Genomic DNA, 23,740 nt, shown 5'->3' with positions numbered 1-23,740 from the left:
CCTTCTAAATTTGAATTTGATTTTTTTGATCATTTACCGCGAGCTGGTTAACGTTGGTTGTATTTCTACTCTTCAAGCAAGAACCTCCACAAAGCTTCTTTATCCTTGTAATCATGATGGATCAAACTGACCAACCACCATTCGCTCGCTATGCCTTCCAACAATTTACGTGCGGGTGAATGTCTAGGATAAAGTAATGACCATTCTGTCCAAATATCAAATGCTTCTTCCTACGTTGCACAACGATTGCAACATAATCAGCAAGATGAGCCTCAAGTACCAATTCAATACTTTTTAAGTGCACCCAACTCACCTTCCAGGCTAAGAAAGATTCAGTTTCGATGATAGTAGACTGAACGATCTCTTGTCCTGGGAAAACACCCCATGTAACTGCGTTGACAGTATCTTCTTCAGTGTTCGTTTTGAAATCTCCCTATAATTCAAAGTGATCGAATATCAATCGGGATGTTCATTAAGACACTAGTGATCACAGTGAAAGATGACTTCTGCACAATGTGGATGTATGTTTAATGAGACAGACAGCTCACCTTCTTATTACCAGCATAGAAGCTAATCTTCCCCCCGCCTCTCCTCTCAACCTTCTCTTTCAATTTCCTGACCTCATCGGGCTTGACGAAGAACTCCACGAACGATTTCTGGAATACATATCCGCCTCTTGGACCCCAACCATGTATGGGATCTTCGGAATTGACAGCATCCACAGCAGGTTGTGAACCCACAGTCCAGCAGTTCATTTTCGCCGAATTCAATTCCAATAGATACGGTAAGATTGTCAATGACTCGGGGGATAGTGGTAAGTCACAGAAAGGGGTGGTAGGTGTCTGAGGAGATGATTTGAGGTACGAAGTGAAAAACTCCGAAAGCTCAGAAAGGGTCGTGGGTGTACCCCATTCTTTCAATGCTTGGGCAGCCTGCAGAGTTAGAACACGCATTAGTAAAGTGGGATGTATATATGACAGATACGTTTGTGATAGATCGCTATGATGCGGGAATTGCACAGATCTCTTCACTCACGGTAATCTTCAAACCACTTCCCCAACCGTCAATCTCACCATAAGCAGGGGATCTTACATCCGTAAATCTACCATTTGGGTATTCGTCCCAAGAATCTTCTTGGCCCTGACCACTATTCGAGGGCGCACCACCTTGGATAGCAGCTTTCTTGGGAACAGGTGGTAACGAGTGGTGTTGTAAGCCCCATTGTGCGATTTGACTAGCTTCACTTGGACTGATGGATAATTCCGATATTTGATGATTGTGGTTGGATGTTGAGTGACCATTGATAGCTATCGCACCGTTGGTGGTAGGTTGATCATCTTCAATTAACCTATTATGTCTCAACAGAGGTGATTTCTCCACATTAACTGTAGAATTGGCAGTCCAATTGAGGTTTTCTAAGATGGTTCTAACCGATTTTTCCAAGTTTAGAGTACAAAAGTGGATTCCGGGGACCAAGCCAGAATCTAAGATCTGTTTGACCATCTTAGAAGCTAATTCAGCTCCGTATTTTTTCACTGACGAATCATCCGATGAAATTGGCAATAAGTCGGAAGAGATTGATTCGGGTACGGGACATTTGGTGAGATTGACTAGTCTTCGGAAGGAAGAGAAGTTCTGGATGGGCATGATACCGGGTATGATTGGTTGTGTGATACCTATCGAAGGTATGGTCATGCCGATAATATCAGTACACGACGACAAATACACCTGCAAGGAGTATGTAAGAAGGATTGAGGAGTATCTGTGACAAATGTCGGTGGCTCAACTCACCTTTCTCTCTACAAACTTTCACCCAGTCCAAAAACCCCTGAACATCATAAAACAACTGCGTGACGATGAAGTCCGCTCCTGCATCACACTTCACTTTGAGGTATTCTAAATCCGATTCAGGTGAGTCGCTGTCAGGATGAGGAGTTGGGTATCCAGCTACACCAATACTGAAATAATCATCATAGTTCTTCCTGATATATCGGACTAGGTCATCGGCATGTTGGAAATAGTCTGGTTGAGGATTAGGTTCGGTGGAATATTCCTCAGATCGGGGTGCATCACCCCTTAATGCTAGGATATTTCGGATTCCGAGTGATTTGCATTTCTACTCATCCAGAAACCATAACGTATAGTGAGCATACATACAGGAAATGATAGATGCGGAAATGAGCAGGAAAGAGAAGTGAGAGAGGCTCACCTCCAAAGCCTGATCAACCTTCTCTTTCGGCATATTCGTACATGTCAAATGCAAAATCACTTCCAGACCCAGCTTGGTGATATGTTCAGCTAGTTCCAGGGATTTATCCGCTGTTGAGCCTCCAGCTCCCCAAGTGACTGATACCGCCAAAGGTGAAGGTAGAGGTGCTGAAGCCAATCTCTGGATACGATCGAGTAGATTGACCAGACCTGCTTCCGTCCTTGGGGGGAAGAACTCGAAGGTGTGGAATGGACCTTTCCGATCTTCCAGAAGAGAGGTAATCTTTGGCATGATGGGATGAATATGGGTGTTGTGGAAGGTGCTATCGAGTGACTGAGAGTGAGGTGTAGAGCGAAAAACAACCAGGTTGTGGTGTAGTTGTATTTTCGAGTAAAACTCGGATCTCGCCATATCTTACAAAAGACAGGTTGATTTGATTCCGTGTTCCGACGGCAATCAAGCCAATTACGTAGTGATTTCAAGCGAAGTAAATAAACCCATCTTCAGCTGGAATAGATATCAGAATTTCACTTTCTCACTTCACAACATGCTTGTATCAATAGACCCATTATAATTGCCATGGAATAGAAAGTGTGTATAGCAACAACATAGAATAGTAGATTGGTAACAATGGGAAAATCGAATTAGTTTGGGATATTCGGGCTCTTGTAATCATCAAGTAGTATTGAGAAACGAGAAACGATGGACTGGTTGAACAGGATACGACTCCTGGCTATACCAACTCTGTGTGCTTTATTGAGTTTCGTATTCGTAGTAATAAGACCTTGGTCTAAGATTGCTGGGCAGTGAGTATCATTCGTTCCAGGTAGCATTATCGAGATACTAATGCCTGTTGTCTGCTCGCAGGTGGGCGTTTCTTGTGTATACTTCGAATCTCATTTTCTTCTTCCCGAGAGGTAGGATAAGTGTACAGCTAGAAGCAACTGGTGAGCTGTCTCCTCAGGATTTCACAAGAAGCGATGCATAGCTGATTTATGCGCTTTCAGTTCTCGGTACGATGGGTGGTATACTTGGAATTGTATGGGCTACGGCGACCTTGGCAGTTGCTGCATGGTGTGGAAGGAAGTATGGGGCGGATTCAGCTGAGAGTCGAGCCATTCTTGGATTGGGTCTTTCGTTACTAGCATTAGTCGGTAAGCTTGTACCTTCTTTCTGCTAATGGGACGTAACCTGATGCTAATCTTGATATATAGTCGGATTTATACGTAGTAAATCCCGTCGGCTGAATGCTTTCTCCAAAATTGCGATCTTCTTTCCTATTTTCATGCTGACTAGTCAACAGTCCATAACGCACGTGAGTGTATATTTGGACTCTGCTTGTAACATGGAAATCGTTACTCATTGTTCTCTTGTTCACCATTTAGCTTACAGCCGCTCATTTCCTACAACAATTCTACGTGGTGATATTTTCCGCTGTTTTCGCTTTAATCCCCACCCTCCTATTGGCACCTCATCAATCTCACAATCAGATCGGAGTACAGATCGACAACACAGTCAAAACGATATGTTCACTGCTTCCCTTATCTATATCAAACTTGTTAGATGTAGACCATCCCCTAACACATCAACATGACAGGCGTAACAAGATCGAAAACGGCTCAGATAAAACCCTAGAAGCACAAACTCAGCCGTTAGAAACACCTGACCAAGACAAACTCGCCAAGCAGTTGAAAGGTATCGTAGCAAATCTGCATATATCCAGTGCATCGTACGTTAAGGATAGTAGACTACTGGAACGACAATCGACGTCTTTACTGGCAGTCATCAAATCTCTGCAGAAACTTCAGAGGAACCCATTACTCGGTCAAACAAGTCATGCACCTGGGGAACGTATACAGGCTGCTCTTCAGAAATCTTTCCCACCTTCGAGACCGAGTAGCGTAGCTGGCGGTACACCCAAACATCGTCGATCGTTGAGTTTCAGTCGACATCGATCTCGAGCGTCAATATCATCAGAGCGAGAAGCATCGGGTGTTGATACTTGGCCCAGACACAAGTTACGACATCTTACTAGCAACTATAGTAGGCCTTCGGACTCACATAGGAGTATACCGCTTAACACCCGACCTGATTTGAAGGACGCAAGTCAGCATCTCGTACAAGCTATCGTAGATTCACTTCAACTTGTTAGTCTCACGCTCGCAGAGAAGTTCCACTGGCCAGGTGCAAATAAGGTAGAGGATGCGAAAACGAGGGAAGAGTTGTTCGATGCTAGAGTCAATCTGGAAGATGTCCTAACCGACGTTCAGAGGGCTTTGGGAACTCTATTGAGTGGGACAGAAAAAGGCTTGAATCCTGAAAGAGGAAGAGTCGATGATCTGCGACATACCCAATCGACCTCTTCTGATTCGCCTCTGACACCAAATCCGATACACCCACATGTATCGTTCTCAGAATCGACAGACGTGACGGATCTATTGAAAAACAAAGATAGGTTCAGATTAGCTTTTTACATGACTGCTCTTTTAGATCTGGCTCGGGATGTGCATGGAATCACAAACACGGTCATTGGAATGGGAGCCAGAGAAATCACACCTTTTAGCTGGATAGCAATTTTCAGACTGGGATGGATGAGACACGATAACGATGAAGATGATGAAAATGCGCAGGATGGCCAACCACCCAGTAAGTCTAATCGAAATAGTATCATACACTGCCAGTTGGTCATTGAAGCTGATATAGGAATCCTCCTGTCGCGCAGACGAAACTGATCTGGTGATGGAAGAAGAACAACCCAGGGACGAAACGAAAGAATATCAAGATATGGATTTTGTCACTGCGACCTTGCATCATCGACGATCGCCTGTTACCGAACATGGAGATATGCGAGATAGTATAAGCAGATTTTGGAGAAGAGGGTGGGATCAGCATGGAGTTGTCAGAGGTAAGTAATCATTTTCTATCTGTAGATAAACCTTGATGTTAATTCATAAGGACAGCTCGGATCATGTTATCTCGGTTCTTCCATCAACTCAAACACTCAAGACATGTTCTCTTTTCCCTTAAAATGGGTCTAGGAATCTCGCTCCTCTCCATACCTGCCTTTCTACCTTCTGATCATGCTGGAAGAAAGTGGTATGATACCTCTCGTGGAGGATGGATGGTTGTATCTTACATGTTTGTTTTGGAAGACACTACCGGTGCGATTCTGAAAGTTGGGTTTTTGAGGGGATTGGGATGTTTCATCGGAGCTGTCGTGGGGTACATCGTGAGTGATCAATCCATCAAGCCATGGCCAGTAATCCGTGATTCTCATAATCATCCGTCTATCATTTTCATAAGCCCATCATGTTCACTTATGCTAACGTTCGCATCATCTCTGCATAGTGCGCAATAATAGCCCATGAAAACCCATACGCTCTTGTCGTACTAGCAACAGCATGTACGGTACCTATCTCGTGGCATATCCTCTTCAACACCTCAACTCCAGGTCTGGGTGTATCCACTGGAATTACTCTACCCCCTTTACTGTTCATAACGTATCTGAACGAATCACACGGTCAATCGTATTTCACTTTAGCTTGGTATAGGTTCACGGATATCATGATTGGTACCTTTGCTGCTGTACTATTTGGGTCATTTGTCTGGCCGGTTCATGCGAGAGTACAGTACTTCAGAGCCGTAGGCGGGACGATGGAGAGAATCACGGAATTTTGTAAGTCCCTTGAGCATCACCATATTGTATCTGCAATTGGAGATGGAAACGATGCTGATTTAGGATTTGACCACGCGTAGACCTAAGAATGAGCAGGTAAGCAGCTATATGAATTATACCGCATCTGAGGTTGAATAGCTGATCGATTGTCTATCGTAGAGACCTAGTCCGGTCATCTCTTGTTTACAGGGTTGACGATAAGCAGTACGACGACCTGGAAGCTAAAATCAAGGTGAGTAGTTTGGGTGCTAATAGCATGTTCTTGATAGCTGATGACGAACTTCTGCTCAACCAGCGCGAATTTGCATTATCCCGAACCCTAGTTGCCATACAAAGACAAGAAATCTCCTTACTTCCTCGACCGGTCAGGTTGTATTCGGAAATCATCGATGCCAGTGAAAGACTATTGGAGACATTGGTAGAAATTAGGTTACTGAGGTTTAGTGTCCCCAGGAAAGCGACAGTATTGGATGTATTACCTATACGAAGGGAATTGGTAAGTGAAAATATGTACCTGGGATTGCTCCTCTCATGAATGTGAGACGGGCCGGGCTCATTTAAAGCTTTATCTCAGATCTCAACTATCCTGATTAACCTATGGGCCTGCGCACATTCCTTCCATTCTCGTTCCCCTCTTCCTCAATTCCTTCCTACCCCTCGATCACCTCTATCGGAATTGATGGAAGTTACCGACCAACATGCACGAGACATCCGTGCGTTCAGAGATACATTCAGTGAAGAAGATATACGAGGTAGAAATAGGAGTAATTCACCTTCGCCTATCGCTATGAACCGGTCTTCCAGTGCTCAAGGTAATGGCGAGGTGGACTATCAAGCTGAGATGGCTATTCTTTATGCTATGGCGGAGAATGAAGCGCTGGGGGAGGTCTGTAATATACTTGAAGAGGTGAGTTTGCGATGCTCTGCTCGGATAGCAGATACGGTTGATTAGACCCAACGGAAGGTTGCTGATGTCAATGCTGTACATCTTCGATAGATCGTTGCGGCTGCTAAAACTTTGTTCGGTACACAAACATTCTTAGATACAAATTAATCATTCATACTTGACAACAGACCTCACAATCTACAAACATATCATCAAAGGAATCGATCATCTTATCAATGTTGTATGCATATACCGCATAGTCATTTTGACACTTAACTGTTGGTACCTTTTCTCAACTTTAGTATCGACATTACAACCGATTTTTCCTACTTTTGCAATTCTCAAAAGCAACTATCTCCTCTTCTGATACGATTTACAAGTAATTTCCCGACTTTGGCAGGTGATACAATTTTCACCTTTTAATCGCAAACTGTGATTTAGCTACCTGGTCGTTCTGAAAGTGGCTATTGAGACAGTACTGATCTTACGAAAACCACATTGATATCAAGGGTATTCTCTTATACATACACATATCAGTCATACTTCTCCTGTTCTACCAAAGGAGACGAAGGGCAAAGAAACCGAAATCCAGAGTAGAAATGGGAAAATGACGTTGTACAATATGTCCTCTGTACAGTACGTGAACAACCTTCTCCCAATCTAGAAAACTACTCAACTGAACACTGCGGGACTGTAGGAGGTTCACAAAGCCATAAATGAACCTAAACGGGTAGAAAAATTTGACACTAGCATTGAGTTGTCTCTTCTTCTTGACCAAAATCGAAATCCCTGGACAGCTCCGGTTGGGGGACCAACAGCCCCAATGATTCTATATATCTTTCTAATTGTTCGATTCTCCGCGATTGATTGTCAATCACGGTTGATTGTTTTTCAATCGTTTGTTCCAATCTTGGGATCTCTGCCAATTTGTCCTTTTGACGTCTTCGGAAATCTCGGCTTGCCTTTGCGTCTGACCGCGTCTAATCTCAGCACAAACCATAAAAGATAATCTCACATTTACAGATCATGTACTCACTAGATAGTCGTTTATTCTCAATTGATCTTAACTGTATATAACCATAAAATGGGTTAGCAGGACCTTACCAAGCTACTGCAATGTACTGTAAGCTCCCCCGAATTAATGGAAACTCACACGTTCAGCTTCTATCTCTAACGCCCGATCATTGAAATGATCTGATCTGGCACTATTTGTACATGTGATGACACTGAGTCCATCGTCTGATTTAGGTTGTTCCTCGGGAAACAACGTAACACCATATCCCGAGGTGGGATTTGACAATACAAGGCTATCCAAATCGCCGACATCGCAGTGAAGCCGGAAGGGTCGACTCCATCATAGAAGTGCTGTCGATATTGCGATTGAGGCGACAAGGGTGCAGCACTCTTACCCCTATGGGGGTGTGTCACAATGGTTGGCGTAGCCGGTCGTAACCATTGAACCACAAAAGGGAACAATCGGGAATTCCGACAACTCGGAATTTCCGCCGGCTATATAGGCTACCAGACGTTCTGACAGCCGTGGTCATCATGACATCCATAAAGGTGAAGCTATTTGAGCTACTGAGTCTTTTGTGATATAGCTCTACGGTGCTCATTGGAAGTGAGAGGCAGTCCAATGATGACCTGATTCTCCTTTGTGACATCCCCAAAGGCAGCCAATGAGGACTAAAGAGAGACCATACGCTTCTGCTGCTTGACATCAAAGGAGGATCTCCTTTATGGTTCATCCGTCGAATTCTTCAATGCTGTTGAGTCTGGTCATTGATGAATGCCCAGATCAGCATTCCTAAGTGACCATGAAGCTCCTCTGTTTGTGTACCACCTCGCTAGAAATTTTGCTGATGGCTTGATGATCAAAAGAAGCTCGAGACCGAATGGATACAGTCCACCACACCACCTCGCCACATCTGCCCACCGATGTGCCACAGTCGGAAATAGACCATCCAGTCTGAAGGACGCGCTTGTTCGGTTCCTGGCCATGCTGCCTTTTGACGCGGATTATCCTTCATCAATCAATGCTCAAGATGATAGAAGGAGAAGACATTTCAGAGATAGATACAGCTGCGAGCTGGCCAAGACCATTTGATCGTTACTCCTTAGATCACCAGACCAACCTGGCAGTCGACATAAACGAATTTTGAAAGCAGTGCTAGGAATTCCTTGTCCGATCTCCACCGCAGATCAGATCACCAATCGCCATATCTTCTAGATCCTGGAGCGCAGACAGATCTTCCTGCTCGCCTATCCCTATCCCCACACGACTATATATAGTACTTCATCTGTACTTCGCGTGATCGAGCTACAATAGGTAGCTCGTGAGCACCTGACAAAATTTCCTGTACGTGATGATCGTTCTACTCTTCTCTTTCTGTACTCTTATCGTATTCCACACACCTCAGGTCATTAATATATCGTGCTTGACCAAAAGCTAATATATATTCGCTTGTAGCCTCGCCTATCTTCCCCAACTTGGGGATCGGTGAATCTCGTCGAAGACGTCCTCTATCACCTACTACCAATTCGCCCAGCATGCCCCCTTCTTCCACCCCATCCATTACCTTTACTCCTCATACCCAGCGATTGGCCATCCGAGCCGCCTTGGCCTTCTTCGGAATCCTGGTCATTCGAGCGTTATTCTTCTCTTCAAACTCGCCATCAGAGGAGATTCAATCGCACGGTGTTTTCGAGAGGGTATTGATGAATGACAAGTATCTCGACGTATCAAAATATCCTTTCCTGCAATCAAGACAAGGTAGAGATGATCGACCAGATATGTTTGACCAGGAAGTTTCAGAAGGTTTATTAGATTTCTGGACTAGATTTCAGAAACCTTTCATCACTGGAAAGGATACTGCTCATCTGGATACTCAAGTGATGAGAACGGTGATAGATGATTTATTACAATTCAACGGATGGGTAGCATCAGCTTGTCCAACATTGGTTAGACCTTTTGGACAAAATAGTAGAGATGATCATTATGAAGATTTGGCTTCGAAAGATCATCTTTACTACATCGCTATCGTTATCCACTCCGCAGATCATTTCTTAGTGGATCAATTGGCAATCATCGTTCAATTAGCAAGAAGATTAGGTACAAGGAATATATTCGTATCGATGTTAGATCAAGCTTCGACCGATTCCACTCCTACTCTAGCAGATCTGTGCGAAGCGGTCATGACTATCTTAGGTATAGCATTTAGAATCAGAAGAGTTCCACCTATGACTGTTGATCCGGCGGCCACTTATTACCCATTAGAGGAAGCGGAGGCTAGAAACCTGGCTTTGGAACCTTTACATGAACTCTGGCATAGAAGATCGATCAAGTTCCACAGAGTAGTTTGGTTGAAGGGTTTCACTTGTCCTAATGATGTCTTAGAAAGTTTGAGGGTTAGTGAGGCGAACAACGCGGCGATGGTTTGTGGAATGGATTGGGCAGAACATAATGGGTTCTTCATCTTCTCTGATCGGTGAGTTATTTATCCTGCATATCTCATAGTACCCCTCCTACAAGCTATCTCCTCACGTGCAAAATGGTCAAGTTGGTGTTGATATTAACATAATCGATTCACTATGCCAGATGGAGAACTCGAGATATCGAAGGTAACCTCTTCCGACAAGCCAAATCCAACTCTAAACCCGAAGCAGGTCCACCACGAGATAAGACCGGTACCGAGCGATTCACCCACCATTTACCATTCCAAGTATACTGTTGTGAATCCGGTACTCACGTCGTCGATCCTGAACAATCATATTATCGAGATATCCACTATCGAGCATCCCCCTTATCTCACAACTTGTCCACTACGCAAGAACAACCTAACTGGGATCCCGAAATGGCCTGTATGGATTCTACACAGATGTGGTTCTGTCGGGATCTATGGACGGACGCTGCTAGAGGTGGTTTGAAAGGCGGTAAGAAGGGTCATCAGAAATTGACTGGAGCACACAAAAGGGATTTATCTGAACATTTCGATGTCCACCAACGCGATTTGGGACTGGAAGCTGAATCCGCAGTTCAGTGGGGTAAGAGGGATGAACCGAAAGTTGAAGAACGTGCTGAAGGAGGTAAAGAAGATGAAGATTCAGGTACGGATGTAGATGCAATGGCTGAAGATGCTGCCAACCCTGCACCAGAACCTTTAAAACCCCAAGAACTTCCTGCTTCAGCTTTCCTCATTCCCAACTCTGCTTTTACCCCTGCTAGGATATTGGTCAACCCCCGATGTATTACCACCTATGGTGGTGTATCACATACTCAATTGGCACTGGATCTGTTTGGTGGACCGCACGGTGATGATCCAGCTCATGATTCTGGTAACTACGTATTGGAAGATTGGGCTGGTCCACCAGATTCATTCGTGTGTCAGGAAATGAGGACGACAGGTGGTAGGACAGCACCGAAATCTCAAAGAAGAGTTGGATTCTTATTGCAGAATGAGGTAAGTCACATTTGCATTTTCAATCTGAAACAGTATATTCGCGATATGCAAAAGTACTGATCTTGGGATGTTGGTTCTCTGTAGGTCGGAATCTAGAATGTTAGTGTATATAGATAGAAATATGATCAATCTACGGGTGGTCGTCGACCACAATCAGTTCGGTACTCATACAGTCATACAGTATAAAAACGTAAAACGCCTTAAAGATACAACTGTCTCATAACGAACTTTGCATGATTATATATCTTATATCTTGGGATGCAATTTTTATATTCTTGTGTCCTACGTGAATGCGTAATATTGGTATTTCAGACGAGGACCACAGACAATTATTCCGAAGGATTGCGCAAATGCAGGGGTCAATGAGAAATATTATAGATTACTATATTAAATTATATGTCCGAGTCTATATGATATGTGCGGTCGATACAGTGGATACAAGCGGTGATGATTAGATGTTGAGTACAGATTATATAGATCCTCCCACAGATTCCATTGTCTATGAAACGACGATTCGCAATCGTCAGCAAGAAGAAATTGCTTCAACATTTTCTACGTCAGAAGAGAGTGTCAACTCACAAATGGACTCGCTACGGCCCCATCTAAGATTGCTAACTCATCCTCACTAAAGCCCAGACGGGGTACGATCAATATACGTAGAGGTACAAGCAACATGATTATAATTGGGAATCCAATCGCTGCTATTGTCTACATCACACAAACCCGTACATTAGCAATGCCACTTCAAATACGAACAAGGGATGTTGACTCACCTGCGTGATGGCGAACGTAGCGCCAAATCCGATCAATTCAATTATAGTGAACCAAAGTATCCTGCTTTTCCGAACATTATGCAATGGCTCGGAAGGACTTGTAGCCCTTTTATCTCTTATCAGATAGAGGATCTTGGCTGTTACTCCTGATGTTAACAATGCGTCGGATCCCATGTACCACTATGTCATCCAAAGCATCAGCCCGAACTCAAGCCTTGTAATATGGTTTTGTATGGTGGACTTACGAATAATCCCGCTAAGACGCCTTTGGGAATTAGTCCTAAGACATGCTCGAATGGTTTAGTCATGAGGATCAGACCTGTCAATAGGATACACTCTCATCAGACCTAATCGTCCCACGGGTACACAGATGAAATTTGAAAGGTGTCCACGTACATAAACATCCTTGAGAGAGATTCGATACCCTCTGTTCCACCACTGCGACAGGTACTTCCCTTCGATCTTCGTCCCTTTTCGTATTCCTCGTCATGGTAACCTCGTCATCGGTAGGACTACCTCTCCGACGAATCTCGCTTGCGGGGATACTCGTTCTTCTTTTCAAACCGTTCTGTTCTGCCTTACTGAGGTTACTACCATTACCATTTTCCATTTCTCCCAGCTGTATATCCGTTTGACTTTCTCGTCGGTCCAATGAAGACCTTTCCGGTGTAGGTGAGATGGCAGTAGTTGACGAAGTCGCAGAATCATCCTCGTAGCCCATAACCACCAACGAAGCGGTATGTAGAGGAGCTTGAGGGATCAAACCTGATTCATGACATGTTAGCTGCTTTCCATAAAGACTACAAATGCAGCTTACCATTGGGAGCTGGTATGCCCAGTAAACCAGCTATGAATGTGGTTATTCCCAGTAGGAAGAAATCCCAATGAAACCCTGGTGGTTTCCGTAGAGGATACTCTGAGCCTTGAGCAATCAACGACTGAACCAAGGACAATATCAGCTTCTGCTTGAATGGACAATCGGGAAAGAAAGCTAAAACACCCACAGATACGTTCGCATCGAAGTAGAACAATATGAATAGTACGAAACCGAACGGTAAGGCGATTCCCACCCATTTGCCCTCTAATTGCCAAAACCTAACGAGCCAAGGTCGATCGCTGGCAGGTTGGAACGAAGTGGGAGTAGTGGGAAGGGTCATACCATTTTCCAAAACATATCTGATTTCGCACGAAGCAATACACTTAGTTGATACTTTCAACGTTAGGAAGGGCAGATTAAAGAGGACTCACTGATCGAACCTTCCCCAATATGCTAGACCGGTCATCGCGATGATAGTGATGGGCATACCATAATCGGCACAAAACCTCCGGAAATGTTTATTGATATAACCTGATTTGGCTAACGAGTTGAAATAGTGCGGTAAGACAAGTGTGAGGATCGCTAGACTGTATATACATCATACAGGAACGATCAGCATCAAATGAAATCTGGAAGTTTGGACTTGCAATCATGTCATATCACTCGCATTATGCCCAAGAAAGCGCTTGGTGTTGAGGTTTGGCCGAACTGCCGTGTGACCACTTGTATCCCATACTGGACGTATACAGCTGCAACGTAGAAACCGAATGTATCGCATGAAAATCGAGTGACATATTTGAGACCTTGGACAGCTACCACCAACAGGGACACGACGATATGAGCAATGACGAAAGCATATAGATACGGATGACAGGCTTACCATTCATGACGGCCGCTACCCAATGAAATATCGCTGCCCATAGGTACGTCCAACCAATAAAATGAAGATAATTGGGTCCATTCTGTTTGTTCTCGAATATATCGTATATGGTCTTATTGAAGACCGTTATGGGACCTTGACGAGTAGTTCAGTAAGCTTGATTTCTCTCTCACGAGGCGTGTTGACTATGAAGGCAGTATACCTCCTCAAAACATTCGAAGATCACTGGACAATGAATCACGAAGGGATATAAACTTACCCGTCACTCCTGATATCAATAACGGTTGACCACCCAGGAAAGAAGCGACAAAAGCAGCCATGAACTGTTGGTTTGCAGGTGAACAATTTAAGCTACTTTACTCGATCGGAAGCGGTATACGGGTGGGTTTGGACTACTCACAGAAGATAGCAAAACCTCCTGTACACCATATTGACCTGTAGTTTCCTTGTTGACAGTGTCCTGTTAGTTGATTGCGCATCACATCGAATAGCGTTTTAGCTCACTATGAGATCTAAAGAGAATGCTAAGCCCGGCAAGACATTTGCGAAGAATATGAACTGTTTGTATCATTACCATTAGCTTTTCCCTCTCCCGATGACCTGGCTACAGGCAAGTCCAGAGGGGAAGATGTAGACGTACCCATGTAGAAGGTATAACTCTATAGTTCCAAGCATCCGTCCAATCGCTTATATACCAAGGTATCCTATTCCTTATATCATTATACATCCCGTACCCTAATCTAACCCTCCACCATTTCCTCTTTCGTTTCCCCTTTTCATCGTCATCTTCCCTCGGAGCATGGGAGGTGGTACGATACGGTGTGATAGGTGAGGTGGTAGAATGTAAGAGTGTGAGAGGAGGTTCAGGTGGGTTGGTGGGTGGGATAGGTCTAGGACGGGATATGGAAGGAGATAAGGGCGGGAGGTTATGGCTGGTAGAGGAATGTGATGGACGCCGATGATGGGTTGATGTCATTTCGGATGTGCTATTGGTTTATGTACGCTCTGGTCTGCTTCATGATATAGCCTGATCTGGGTATACCAGCTTAGACGAGGACGAGAAGAGAAGAGAGTTATGTACTGATCAGATCTGAGATGCAAGTAACTTTTCAAAATATCCCACAAAAACACGATCAAAATAAATGACATGTGATTGAGGTGCTCCTCAGGATAAACAAGGGTCCGCATGATCGAACATCGTGGTGACACACCATTCATTCGTCTTGATATAATGGCATTCCAGACTTGGCTCAATACTCATTATAGACCCATGCCAGGAGAATATAGACATATAGTAGGCATAACGAATCCATACAATGAGTGATACTGGTCTTACTCCCAGAGGGAGTCTGATCTTCCCTTCATTAAAGTATAACCTTCCAAGTGGCATCTTGATGGCCCTTTTGCACAACAGCTCGAAAATGGTCAGTCATCTCCTTTTCAAAATAAAGTATGTCGTTTCCTGAGTGATGAACTCCTTCCAGCCGATAGAGCATCCTTTCTCCGAGAGAAGTTGTGGAACAAGATTCACGACTAATTTGTGAAATATCTTACCGTCTATCATGTATTTTTATCCTCTAGACCGATCCTGCAATTGACAAAGTTGGGTGGAAAGGCAACAGATTTTCCGGTAAGTTGAATCGTATTCTCTTATCTACCCTTCAAATTGTTTGCATACAGTTATGCTGACCAAAGTTGTTCGCTCTCCACCGATTGTGATACGTGCTTTATAGATGATCCCTCAAACAATGCGTTGGCTCAAAGGAATTTTGCAATCAGGCAACATCTGGGAATTATCGAAAGTGCCAGCACCATTTTGAAGAAAGAAGGTAGTCGACCATCCAAAGATGCGTAGACTAAGTTTTGATGACTTTTCCCGCTTCACTCATTGGGGGGTGAATCTCTCACAGGCATCATGCGGTGTTGGTATAGGAAATGACTGTTGTGAGGCGCAATGAGTTTAGTAAAATTTTCATATTCCATGTCTCTGTCTCTTTTACTTCGCATGCAACATCGTTTACAACAATGACAACTTGAGGTATCAGATTGATTCTTTCATTTCTTCACGGTAACAGTTGTTTCAAGCTACAAGGTACATTATATTTTTTACGCCTAGTCTTCTTCTTCTTTCAGATATCACAACACACTCCTTAATCATTCCTCGGCCTTGTTTGAGCTTGCCCGAGTAGCCAGATCATAGTTCACCACCTTGATCAGTATTGACCAAAACATGTCTATATCTCAGTTCGCCCTTCTTGAACGAAATCAACGCTTCGTTAAAGTCATCCATACTGTATTTTTGAAGCCAAGGTTTGATGTTATGCTCCTTGGCAAAGTTCAACATCCGAAGCATAACTGAGGGTGAACCAATAGCTGATCCGGCTATCATTGCATTACCTACAACATTGATCGAGATGTTGGTCAGAGTGATCTTCCTAGAGAAAACAAAAAGAAGTGAATAAAGTAAAGATGTCATTGACTTACTTCCAATCAAAGGAAAGATAGGTACTTCAACTGGATTAGGGATAAGTCCAGTGAAGCAAAATATACCTTCGACTTTTAAGATCGGAATGTAATCGGCCAAGTGGAATTGGATGGGTCTATAGACACAGTCGGAAGGGTTCACCATTAGTATCTGATCAAACCTGAGAGAAATGATTGGAAAGGGTTCTCAATATAGGTAATTCAGCAGGAACTGCTCACTCGCCGCACAAATGACCAAATCAAAGTATCGTGCGTACTCCCCAAAAGCCTTTTTCAGATCATCTCCAGTAGCCACATACTTATCCGCACCCAACTTGATGGTATCCTCTTTCTTCGATTCCGATCGAGAAATCGCTGTAACCTCAGCACCCATAGCTTTCGCAAATTGGATTCCCATATGACCCAATCCCCCTACACCGACTATACCAACTTTCTTCCCAGGACCAGTTTTGGATCTTTCCAATGGAGAATAGATGGTGACTCCCCCGCACATCAATGGTCCAGCTATATCTAGGCCTAACCCCGAGGGAATGGGGATAGCAAATTTACTTGGACCTCGCCAGTATTTGGCGAATCCGCCTTTGGAAGGTGCATTGGTGGCTTTGCCTCGATGGTAAGTTGAATTGAATGTTACTGTCAATTTGAGACAGGCTTGTTCGTTCTCTGAAATGCACAATATAGCAGATTGCCTCATATGATCAGCAAATTCAGTACACCACAATACCGACCATCTGCTTGATTCTATTTAGGGACAATACTCACCAGTTTTACATTCATGACACTCCCTACAACAATCGGATTGCCATCTTACTACCACATAATTACCGTCTTTAAGACCATTCTCAACCTTGTCTCCTACTCTGATGACTTGACCGATAATCTCGTGTCCGCAAAAAGTATCAGGTTGAAGTTATCCTTCCCCACCCAAGAGGGCCATGACGTCCATTCCGCAAATACCACAATGGAGCACCTTAACTGAACAACCAGGTCAATCCGATCAGCCTAATTTTCCTTTGCCCGACACAACATGACAGGGAAAAACAATATGGTCATACAGTATACTCAGAAAGGCTAGAACTTGGTCAAAGAGATAATTCCCTTTTCCTCGTTCGGTAAAGTTAGACTCACTTTCGACATCATCTTTATCCCAAGGTTTAAGCTCATACTCCTTATATACCAAATTACCCTTCCCCTCCAGCGCTTTTTGATCTACCGCCACCCATCCTTTATAGGTGATTTTCTCGGTCGAATCACCATCAGCACGCTCATCATGAACGGTAGTGGCGGTTTTGGTAAGGTCCTCAGTGGTGATCATACCATCTACCACGCCATTGGAATTGTTCTTGTCGTGAATGACTTTGGTACTCTTAGGGTCTTGGTGTCGGACGGAATCCATTGTGAGTCGAGTCAATTGATGTGCAATCCTTTCAGTGTGGATTGAGCTGATGTGAGATGAAGAAGAAGAAGAAGAAGAAGAAGGTCATTCCCGCAGACACATTGATACCGCATAAGACATACTGGTTGAGGTATACTGGTTGACGTCTACAATCCTGTGGGAATCAAAACGCTCTACGACGCATGTCGTATACCAAAACATGCAGCGTATATGAGATAAGAGATAACGACGGTTTTTCACTTGACTGCAACGGTGGGAACCTGATAACTGCTGAGTTATCGTAAGCTTAAATGCACTGATGTGCTCGGTCTTATCTGAGCTGACAAGGCCTACGAGCGAAGTTAGTCGTAGACAGGCAAGGAGAGGACAAGAGGAAAAGCATGGTGATATTAATTTTTTAAGAGCGGACATGAAACCAAGGCCACATTGCGTAGACGACATACTGTACGCACATTTGATGCATCGATGCATCTTCATACTATACGAGGTACGAGTAAGCTACTGTACTTCGACATGATTACGACGAAAGTCTCATGCCCATCTCCCCCTTATTCCTTCCTTCAAGCCCATACTCTTCCTTCGAACATCTTACAATTCGTCTTGAGCCGAGATCCTAGATGGACGGAGCGCCGACCCTCAATCCATCAATCTTACCAACGTAAAAAGCGACTCTACCTCCAACCTTTTCTTCTGCACCTGTACCAGCCTTGGGTTTGGGATAGAACCTGTATACATAGGGTATCGTCAGCACTAGTCTCGAGGAGATGATGGAAAATAGGAATATACAAGGCCGTGTGAAGGGAACTATGTTGATATGGATATAGAGACCCATATTGTGTTATGTGTACTGTGTGAGATGAACTGCAGAATGGATCGTTAACTCACCATGCAATATCCTTGATGATCTTCCCATCATCGTCCTTATAATTGAAATAACTCGCTTCGCCTATTGTATGTGACACAGTATGATCTCGTCAGCTCAACTATCCTTATGAGATTACTAATCAACATTCAGACTGACCTTTCCATGGACAGGTGGTATGAGTGTCACTTTCTTCGTACCTCGATCTGTCAATCAATGCGGCTTCTTTGAAATACCAGCTGGATAGGATGACACATCGCTCTACCATCAGCCATGCTACTTCAGTGAGTGGGAAAAGGTGGATGTCTAACGAGGATAAGATTCACACTCACTTTCCTTCCACTTGATGTAAATCCGATGTCATAGCCTTTGCCAATATCTTGTCATGGAGGAAAACAGCTGTTTGTTGATCTGCTGACATTTTGTTTTGTCCTAGTTTAAGGTGCGTTGTGATGTGATGGATATCTGATGTGGGAGGAAAGGATAAAGACGACGAAGAAAAAAAAGAAGATACAGATCGATTGATTGATTGATTCACTTTATATACATGCACTCGTCATCATACTCTCACCCCCACATTCCTATGATCCCATTCCTTTTACTTGAAATCAGTCTGATCGGTGATCGCACATGGTTGACTCAGCTGATTCATCGCGATTAGATAAGACGTCATACTCCGATCGAACCTCTCATGGTGGAGGTGAATCACTCCAAGTATACACAGACAGAATACATGCATTCATATCTATCAAATATCATAATCTCGCCTTTTCTCTCTACTACGGCTAGAATCTATGATTGGCACTTGTAGTGATCACCTCAAACATCCTTCTGTTAATGCAGGATGTTAAAAGTAATATAATATAATACAATACCTCAGACTGACGAAAGACCAAAGACCACAGAAAATCCCAAAATATCTCATCTAAGCTGAATTGTCCATCGCTCCCCTTTGAAGATTCTCTTTTCTTTGTTCGTCATTCTAAAATCGTAAAGTATCGTGAAGTGCCGTGCCATAATGAGAGAACCGGAAATGTTGACAGTTGATTGATCGATTGAATGCCTTGTGTGGGGTATATAATGGAAATGCCTCGATACCGTCTAATTGATACAAGCTTTGTATTTTGCGTTCTGATCTATTGTAGTCTCTCTATCTATTTTGTGTGTGAGTATATATGCGAGGGTATATATATTGCTTTTTGTTTGAACGTCCATGATTTTCTATGTTGAATCTATTGATTTTGTTTATGCGTCCAGCGCTGTTGAATGCGATGCAAAGACGCTAAGAAAAAGCGGACGTCGGGAGAAGAGAAAGAGACTTTGATGAGAACGCGATTTTGTTTGATTGTTGGCTTGGGAAAGACGGTAGAAAGGCGTATGTGTTGGGAATAAGGAACTGAGCCGAGAAACGAAAACGAAGAAACAGTTGGGAATAATCCACATGTGGAACTTGAACAGAGTGCGAAGGAACCGGGTATATTATCGGTTGACCTCGCTTGAGATGAGGTCCGATCGCAATAGTGGTTTACCACCAACTGGCACCTCCAGAGGCAGCAGCGGGTGGGAAACCACCACCACCACCGCCGTAACCTCCATAACCACCTCCGTAACCACCACCACCTCCGTAGCTGTTACCACCTCGAGGGGCACCACCACCGAATCCACCACCACCTTGTCTTACATCTCTTCCACCCATTCTTCCACCACCACCACCGCCTCGTCCTCGTCCACCTCGTCCGCCAAATCCACCGAAGGACCTTTCGGAGCTGACATCGATAAGCCATTGAGGAACGACTTGGTTGGCTTCCTTAAGGAGATCGATGAGTTCTCGGGAGATGTTCAAGTTTTGTCTGTTGAAGAAGGCAGTGGAAGTACCAGTGTTACCAGCTCGACCAGTTCGACCGATTCGGTGAGTGTATTCGGCAACGTCAGTAGGAAGGTCATAAAGGATGACGTGGGTGACGTTAGGGATATCCAAACCTCGAGCAGCGACAGCAGTAGCAACGAGGATAGGAGCCCGACCGGTTCTGAAAGCGTGAAGAGCAGCTTCTCGTTCTCGTTGAGTTCGATCACCGTGGATGGAAGTGGCGTTGTGTCGTTGATTTTGCAGGAAGTCACATAGACTGTCGGCCATTCTCTTAGTCTCTACGAAGACCAAGATCAAACCTCCAGATTGCTCAGCAAGCAACAAGTCGAGAAGCAATGATCGTTTGTCGGCATCGTCAACGTATTCGATTCGTTGAGTGATGTTCTCAGAGGTGGAACCGACTCGACCGACGGAAAGGAAAATGTAGTCTTTGAGGAAAGATCGAGCAAGCATTTGGATTTCTTTGGGGAAAGTGGCAGAGAACATGAGAGTTTGTCTGTCCATGACTCCAGGCATGTCTTCACCTTCGACAATTTGTCTGATTTGAGGTTCGAAACCCATATCGAGCATTCGATCAGCTTCATCGAGGACGAGGTACTTGACGTTGGCAAGCGAGATTTTACCTCGCTCAATCAAGTCGACAAGTCGACCGGGAGTGGCTGAGAGGAGATCACAGCCTCGGTCGAGAGCTCGGATTTGTTGGCCAATGTCGGCACCACCGTAGACAACGGCAGGTCGAGCCCATGATCGGTAAGCGAATTTCCTAGCTTCGTCGTGGATTTGAGATACCAATTCTCGGGTAGGAGCAAGAACAAGGGCAGTTGGGTAGGCCTTTCTTCGGTTGTTGTATCCACCTCCGTAGCTGTTGTCAGGAGGAGGAGCGATGGGACCGTAGGTGAACATGGCTGAGAGGATGGGGAAAAGGAAACCACCAGTCTTTCCTGAACCGGTTTGGGCACAAGCCATCAAGTCTCTTCCACCAGCAACGATGGGGAGAGAGTATTTCTGAACAGGAGTGGGGGTGGTGTATCGAGCGTATTGGATGTTCTCGAGAAGTACAGGGTCGATGGGGGGGTTGGTGAATTCGGTGACGGGTTCAGGGACTCCAGTACCAGTAGCCTCAACGGGGATATCGGCGTATTTGTCGAAATTGATACCAGTAGACTAAGTGGAAAACAGGAATTAGCTATTGCATTCTACAGTCAAAAGGAAGTAAGGAGGCCGCTCACTTGGTGGACACCATCACCAGCTTCACCGAAGAGTTCTTTCTCTAATCTTGGGTTTCTAGCACCAAGGACGTGTTCACCATTCTTCCAACTTCCGAAACCTGGAGCACCACCGCCGAAAGATCGAGGTTCGGCTGGGCCTCTTCTTGGTGCGCCCCATCCGCCATCTTCGGATCTTGGTGCACCGGCAGGAGGGAAGGCGCCACCTCTAGCGGCGGGAGGAGCGTACGATACTCTCGATTGAGGAGGGGTAGTGGCGGGAGTGGGTAATCCGGTAGGGGATTGGTGGTAGCCTGGACCAGCGGGAGCAGGACCATTGTTGAATTGAGGGGCGGGAGGTCCTCTGTTTCTCATGTGAGGTGGGACGTAAGCGGGTCGCTCGGGGTTGAGCTTCATGCCGCCTGAAAGGAAGTAAAGGAAGGGTTAGTCAGCGGCGAATTTGCAGTACAACGTAAAAGCTATACTATTGAAGCTTGGCTGATCATGGATACGAGCAACTCACTGTTGAACTTAGCTTCGAGGCCATTCAAACCGTTAACAGGAGCAGTTGTCATATTGATGTTTTGTCTGTCTTGGTATATGAGTTGATAGATAAGCGTCTCTGAGTTGTAATCGATTGCTTGCTTTTTCTTCCTATATTGACTTTTCTAGATCTCTAATGCACTGGCTATCAGAGAATGTAAGAAAAGAGTGTGTGAGATAAAGAAAGAAGGGGTGTATATATGTAAGTATAAATGTAAACTTCTATAAAGAAGAGAGAGGTGTTTTTGAGGAAAGATGAAAGAGGGAAGAGGGAGGAGATGCAAGTGAAAATCTTTTTTTAATCTGTATGGTGTGGTGTGGTGTGGTGTGGTGGTTTGGCGGTGGCGAATTTGAATTTGAATTTGAATTGGGATGCAATTGAAAATACCAAAGAGGACAATGGGAGATCCAAAGCTGAGTACGGAATGATCTGGGATAAAATGAGATAAACTCATGCGATTATATTTGGGGTCCGACGCGTCTTGTATTCTGTCGCGTGGCAATGCGATCAATGCGTTTCAGGTTGACTTTTGAGTTGCACTTTGACTTTTGAATAGGACAGCATCAACAACAACATACAACCATACAACCCATCATCATCATCAACAACATCGATATCATCATACCATAATCCTCACCACTAACATCAATCGGATTCAACCAATATGGTAAGTCTATTCAGCTCACTTGGCTGGGAGAGTGCTTATAGCTGATGATACTTACCTCATATGCAGTCAGGTAACAACGCAGGTCGGTGCTTCGTCATTTCCAATGATAAAAACAATATACTGACGAATGAGATTGTTGCCACCTCATCCACAATTCGACCATACGACTCGATCATGTTACGATGATCTATCATGGGAACAAACAGAATACAGAGAAGCATTCGCCTTATTCGATAAAAAGGGAACAGGTCAAGTACCCAAAGAATCATTGGGTGAATTGTTGAGATCATTGGGACAGAACCCTACCCAAGCGGAGGTACAGGGCTTGGAACAAGGATTGCAGGGGGGTAGTACTTTTGGATATGAAGAGTTTTTGAATGTGTTGAACAGGCCTGATGGGTGGAAGCCTGCGGGGACTGCTGGTGAGTTTACTACAGCTACGGCGGTGAAGGGGTTTACTCTAGCCACGGCAGTTCGGGGTGGGATGGGGGCGGTGTTTATATAAGGGTGGGAGGGTGGGATAGAGTATATCATGAGATTATCATATACTATCTTACCACCTTGTTACTGACACATAACATCATCCCATCCCTTGTGTTTATGCCATAACCCCAACCCGACCTATTACTCTGAGCTTGAACTCGTGCTCATCACCTTTACCCCGCATAGACGAATTCATCAAGGGATTCCAAGTTTTCGACAAATCAGGAAACGGATTCATCGGTGCAGGGGAACTACGATATGTCCTTACTCAACTCGGTGAGAAAATGTCAGATGAGGAAGTTGACGAGCTGTTGAAAGGGTTCCCCGTACAGTGAGTTTAGTTCAACAAGATTAACGCAAATCAGATACACAGCAAAGAAGATTAGCTGTCCGGGGGAATTTCATAATGATGAGATCAAGCTGATGATGGAATCTTGTTCACTTGATTTAGAGATGGTCAAATCAATTATCACTCATTCGTACGATCCATCCTCGCTCAATAAGCAGATTATCACGCTCAATACTCGGTAC

At 44.4% G+C, this 23,740-nt stretch overlaps 8 protein-coding genes across 8 annotated transcripts; 3 read left to right on the top strand and 5 right to left on the bottom strand.

The window, feature by feature from the left end:
* Positions 1-65: 65 nt before the first annotated feature.
* Positions 66-2,500, bottom strand: L199_001312 (methylenetetrahydrofolate reductase; the record flags this gene model as incomplete). The annotated part of the gene is made up of 6 exons (XM_064887067.1): positions 66-230; positions 314-433; positions 549-932; positions 1,036-1,676; positions 1,792-2,116; positions 2,210-2,500. 6 exons carry the CDS (start codon positions 2,498-2,500, stop codon positions 66-68), a joined length of 1,926 nt encoding a protein of 641 aa, XP_064743139.1.
* A 411-nt stretch (positions 2,501-2,911) lies between these two features.
* On the top strand, positions 2,912-6,939 carry L199_001311 (uncharacterized protein; the record flags this gene model as incomplete). The annotated part of the gene is made up of 13 exons (XM_064887066.1): positions 2,912-3,015; positions 3,077-3,156; positions 3,217-3,363; positions 3,424-3,524; positions 3,595-4,855; positions 4,932-5,114; positions 5,170-5,438; positions 5,558-5,885; positions 5,966-5,981; positions 6,045-6,117; positions 6,181-6,381; positions 6,460-6,792; positions 6,883-6,939. The coding sequence occupies 13 exons, from the start codon at positions 2,912-2,914 to the stop codon at positions 6,937-6,939; spliced, it is 3,153 nt and encodes a 1,050-aa protein (XP_064743138.1).
* Positions 6,940-9,321: 2,382 nt separating this feature from the next.
* On the top strand, positions 9,322-11,327 carry L199_001310 (uncharacterized protein; the record flags this gene model as incomplete). Its single annotated transcript, XM_064887065.1, has 3 exons — positions 9,322-10,259; positions 10,370-11,231; positions 11,316-11,327. 3 exons carry the CDS (start codon positions 9,322-9,324, stop codon positions 11,325-11,327), a joined length of 1,812 nt encoding a protein of 603 aa, XP_064743137.1.
* A 373-nt stretch (positions 11,328-11,700) lies between these two features.
* On the bottom strand, positions 11,701-14,677 carry L199_001309 (uncharacterized protein; the record flags this gene model as incomplete). Its single annotated transcript, XM_064887064.1, has 14 exons — positions 11,701-11,730; positions 11,811-11,939; positions 12,005-12,184; positions 12,250-12,323; positions 12,401-12,769; positions 12,822-12,942; positions 13,009-13,180; positions 13,253-13,408; positions 13,489-13,633; positions 13,702-13,836; positions 13,961-14,024; positions 14,102-14,146; positions 14,206-14,259; positions 14,342-14,677. 14 exons carry the CDS (start codon positions 14,675-14,677, stop codon positions 11,701-11,703), a joined length of 2,010 nt encoding a protein of 669 aa, XP_064743136.1.
* A 1,218-nt stretch (positions 14,678-15,895) lies between these two features.
* L199_001308 (uncharacterized protein) lies at positions 15,896-17,581 on the bottom strand (the record flags this gene model as incomplete). The annotated part of the gene is made up of 8 exons (XM_064887063.1): positions 15,896-16,098; positions 16,186-16,215; positions 16,259-16,301; positions 16,405-16,453; positions 16,500-16,848; positions 16,948-17,052; positions 17,110-17,160; positions 17,314-17,581. 8 exons carry the CDS (start codon positions 17,579-17,581, stop codon positions 15,896-15,898), a joined length of 1,098 nt encoding a protein of 365 aa, XP_064743135.1.
* A 613-nt stretch (positions 17,582-18,194) lies between these two features.
* On the bottom strand, positions 18,195-18,864 carry L199_001307 (uncharacterized protein; the record flags this gene model as incomplete). Its single annotated transcript, XM_064887062.1, has 4 exons — positions 18,195-18,306; positions 18,467-18,527; positions 18,603-18,682; positions 18,776-18,864. 4 exons carry the CDS (start codon positions 18,862-18,864, stop codon positions 18,195-18,197), a joined length of 342 nt encoding a protein of 113 aa, XP_064743134.1.
* Positions 18,865-19,968: 1,104 nt separating this feature from the next.
* L199_001306 (ATP-dependent RNA helicase ded1) lies at positions 19,969-22,090 on the bottom strand (the record flags this gene model as incomplete). The annotated part of the gene is made up of 3 exons (XM_064887061.1): positions 19,969-21,474; positions 21,540-21,937; positions 22,039-22,090. 3 exons carry the CDS (start codon positions 22,088-22,090, stop codon positions 19,969-19,971), a joined length of 1,956 nt encoding a protein of 651 aa, XP_064743133.1.
* Positions 22,091-22,723: 633 nt separating this feature from the next.
* L199_001305 (uncharacterized protein) lies at positions 22,724-23,712 on the top strand (the record flags this gene model as incomplete). Its single annotated transcript, XM_064887060.1, has 5 exons — positions 22,724-22,726; positions 22,793-22,808; positions 22,933-23,148; positions 23,396-23,540; positions 23,661-23,712. The coding sequence occupies 5 exons, from the start codon at positions 22,724-22,726 to the stop codon at positions 23,710-23,712; spliced, it is 432 nt and encodes a 143-aa protein (XP_064743132.1).
* Between the last annotated feature and the right edge of the window lie 28 nt (positions 23,713-23,740).

Source organism: Kwoniella botswanensis, chromosome 1 (assembly GCF_036426115.1).
Source record: "Kwoniella botswanensis chromosome 1, complete sequence".
NCBI classification, from domain to species: Eukaryota; Fungi; Basidiomycota; class Tremellomycetes; order Tremellales; family Cryptococcaceae; genus Kwoniella; species Kwoniella botswanensis.
Note: the sequence above shows the minus strand (reverse complement) of the source record. Positions and strands in the feature narration are given on the sequence as shown.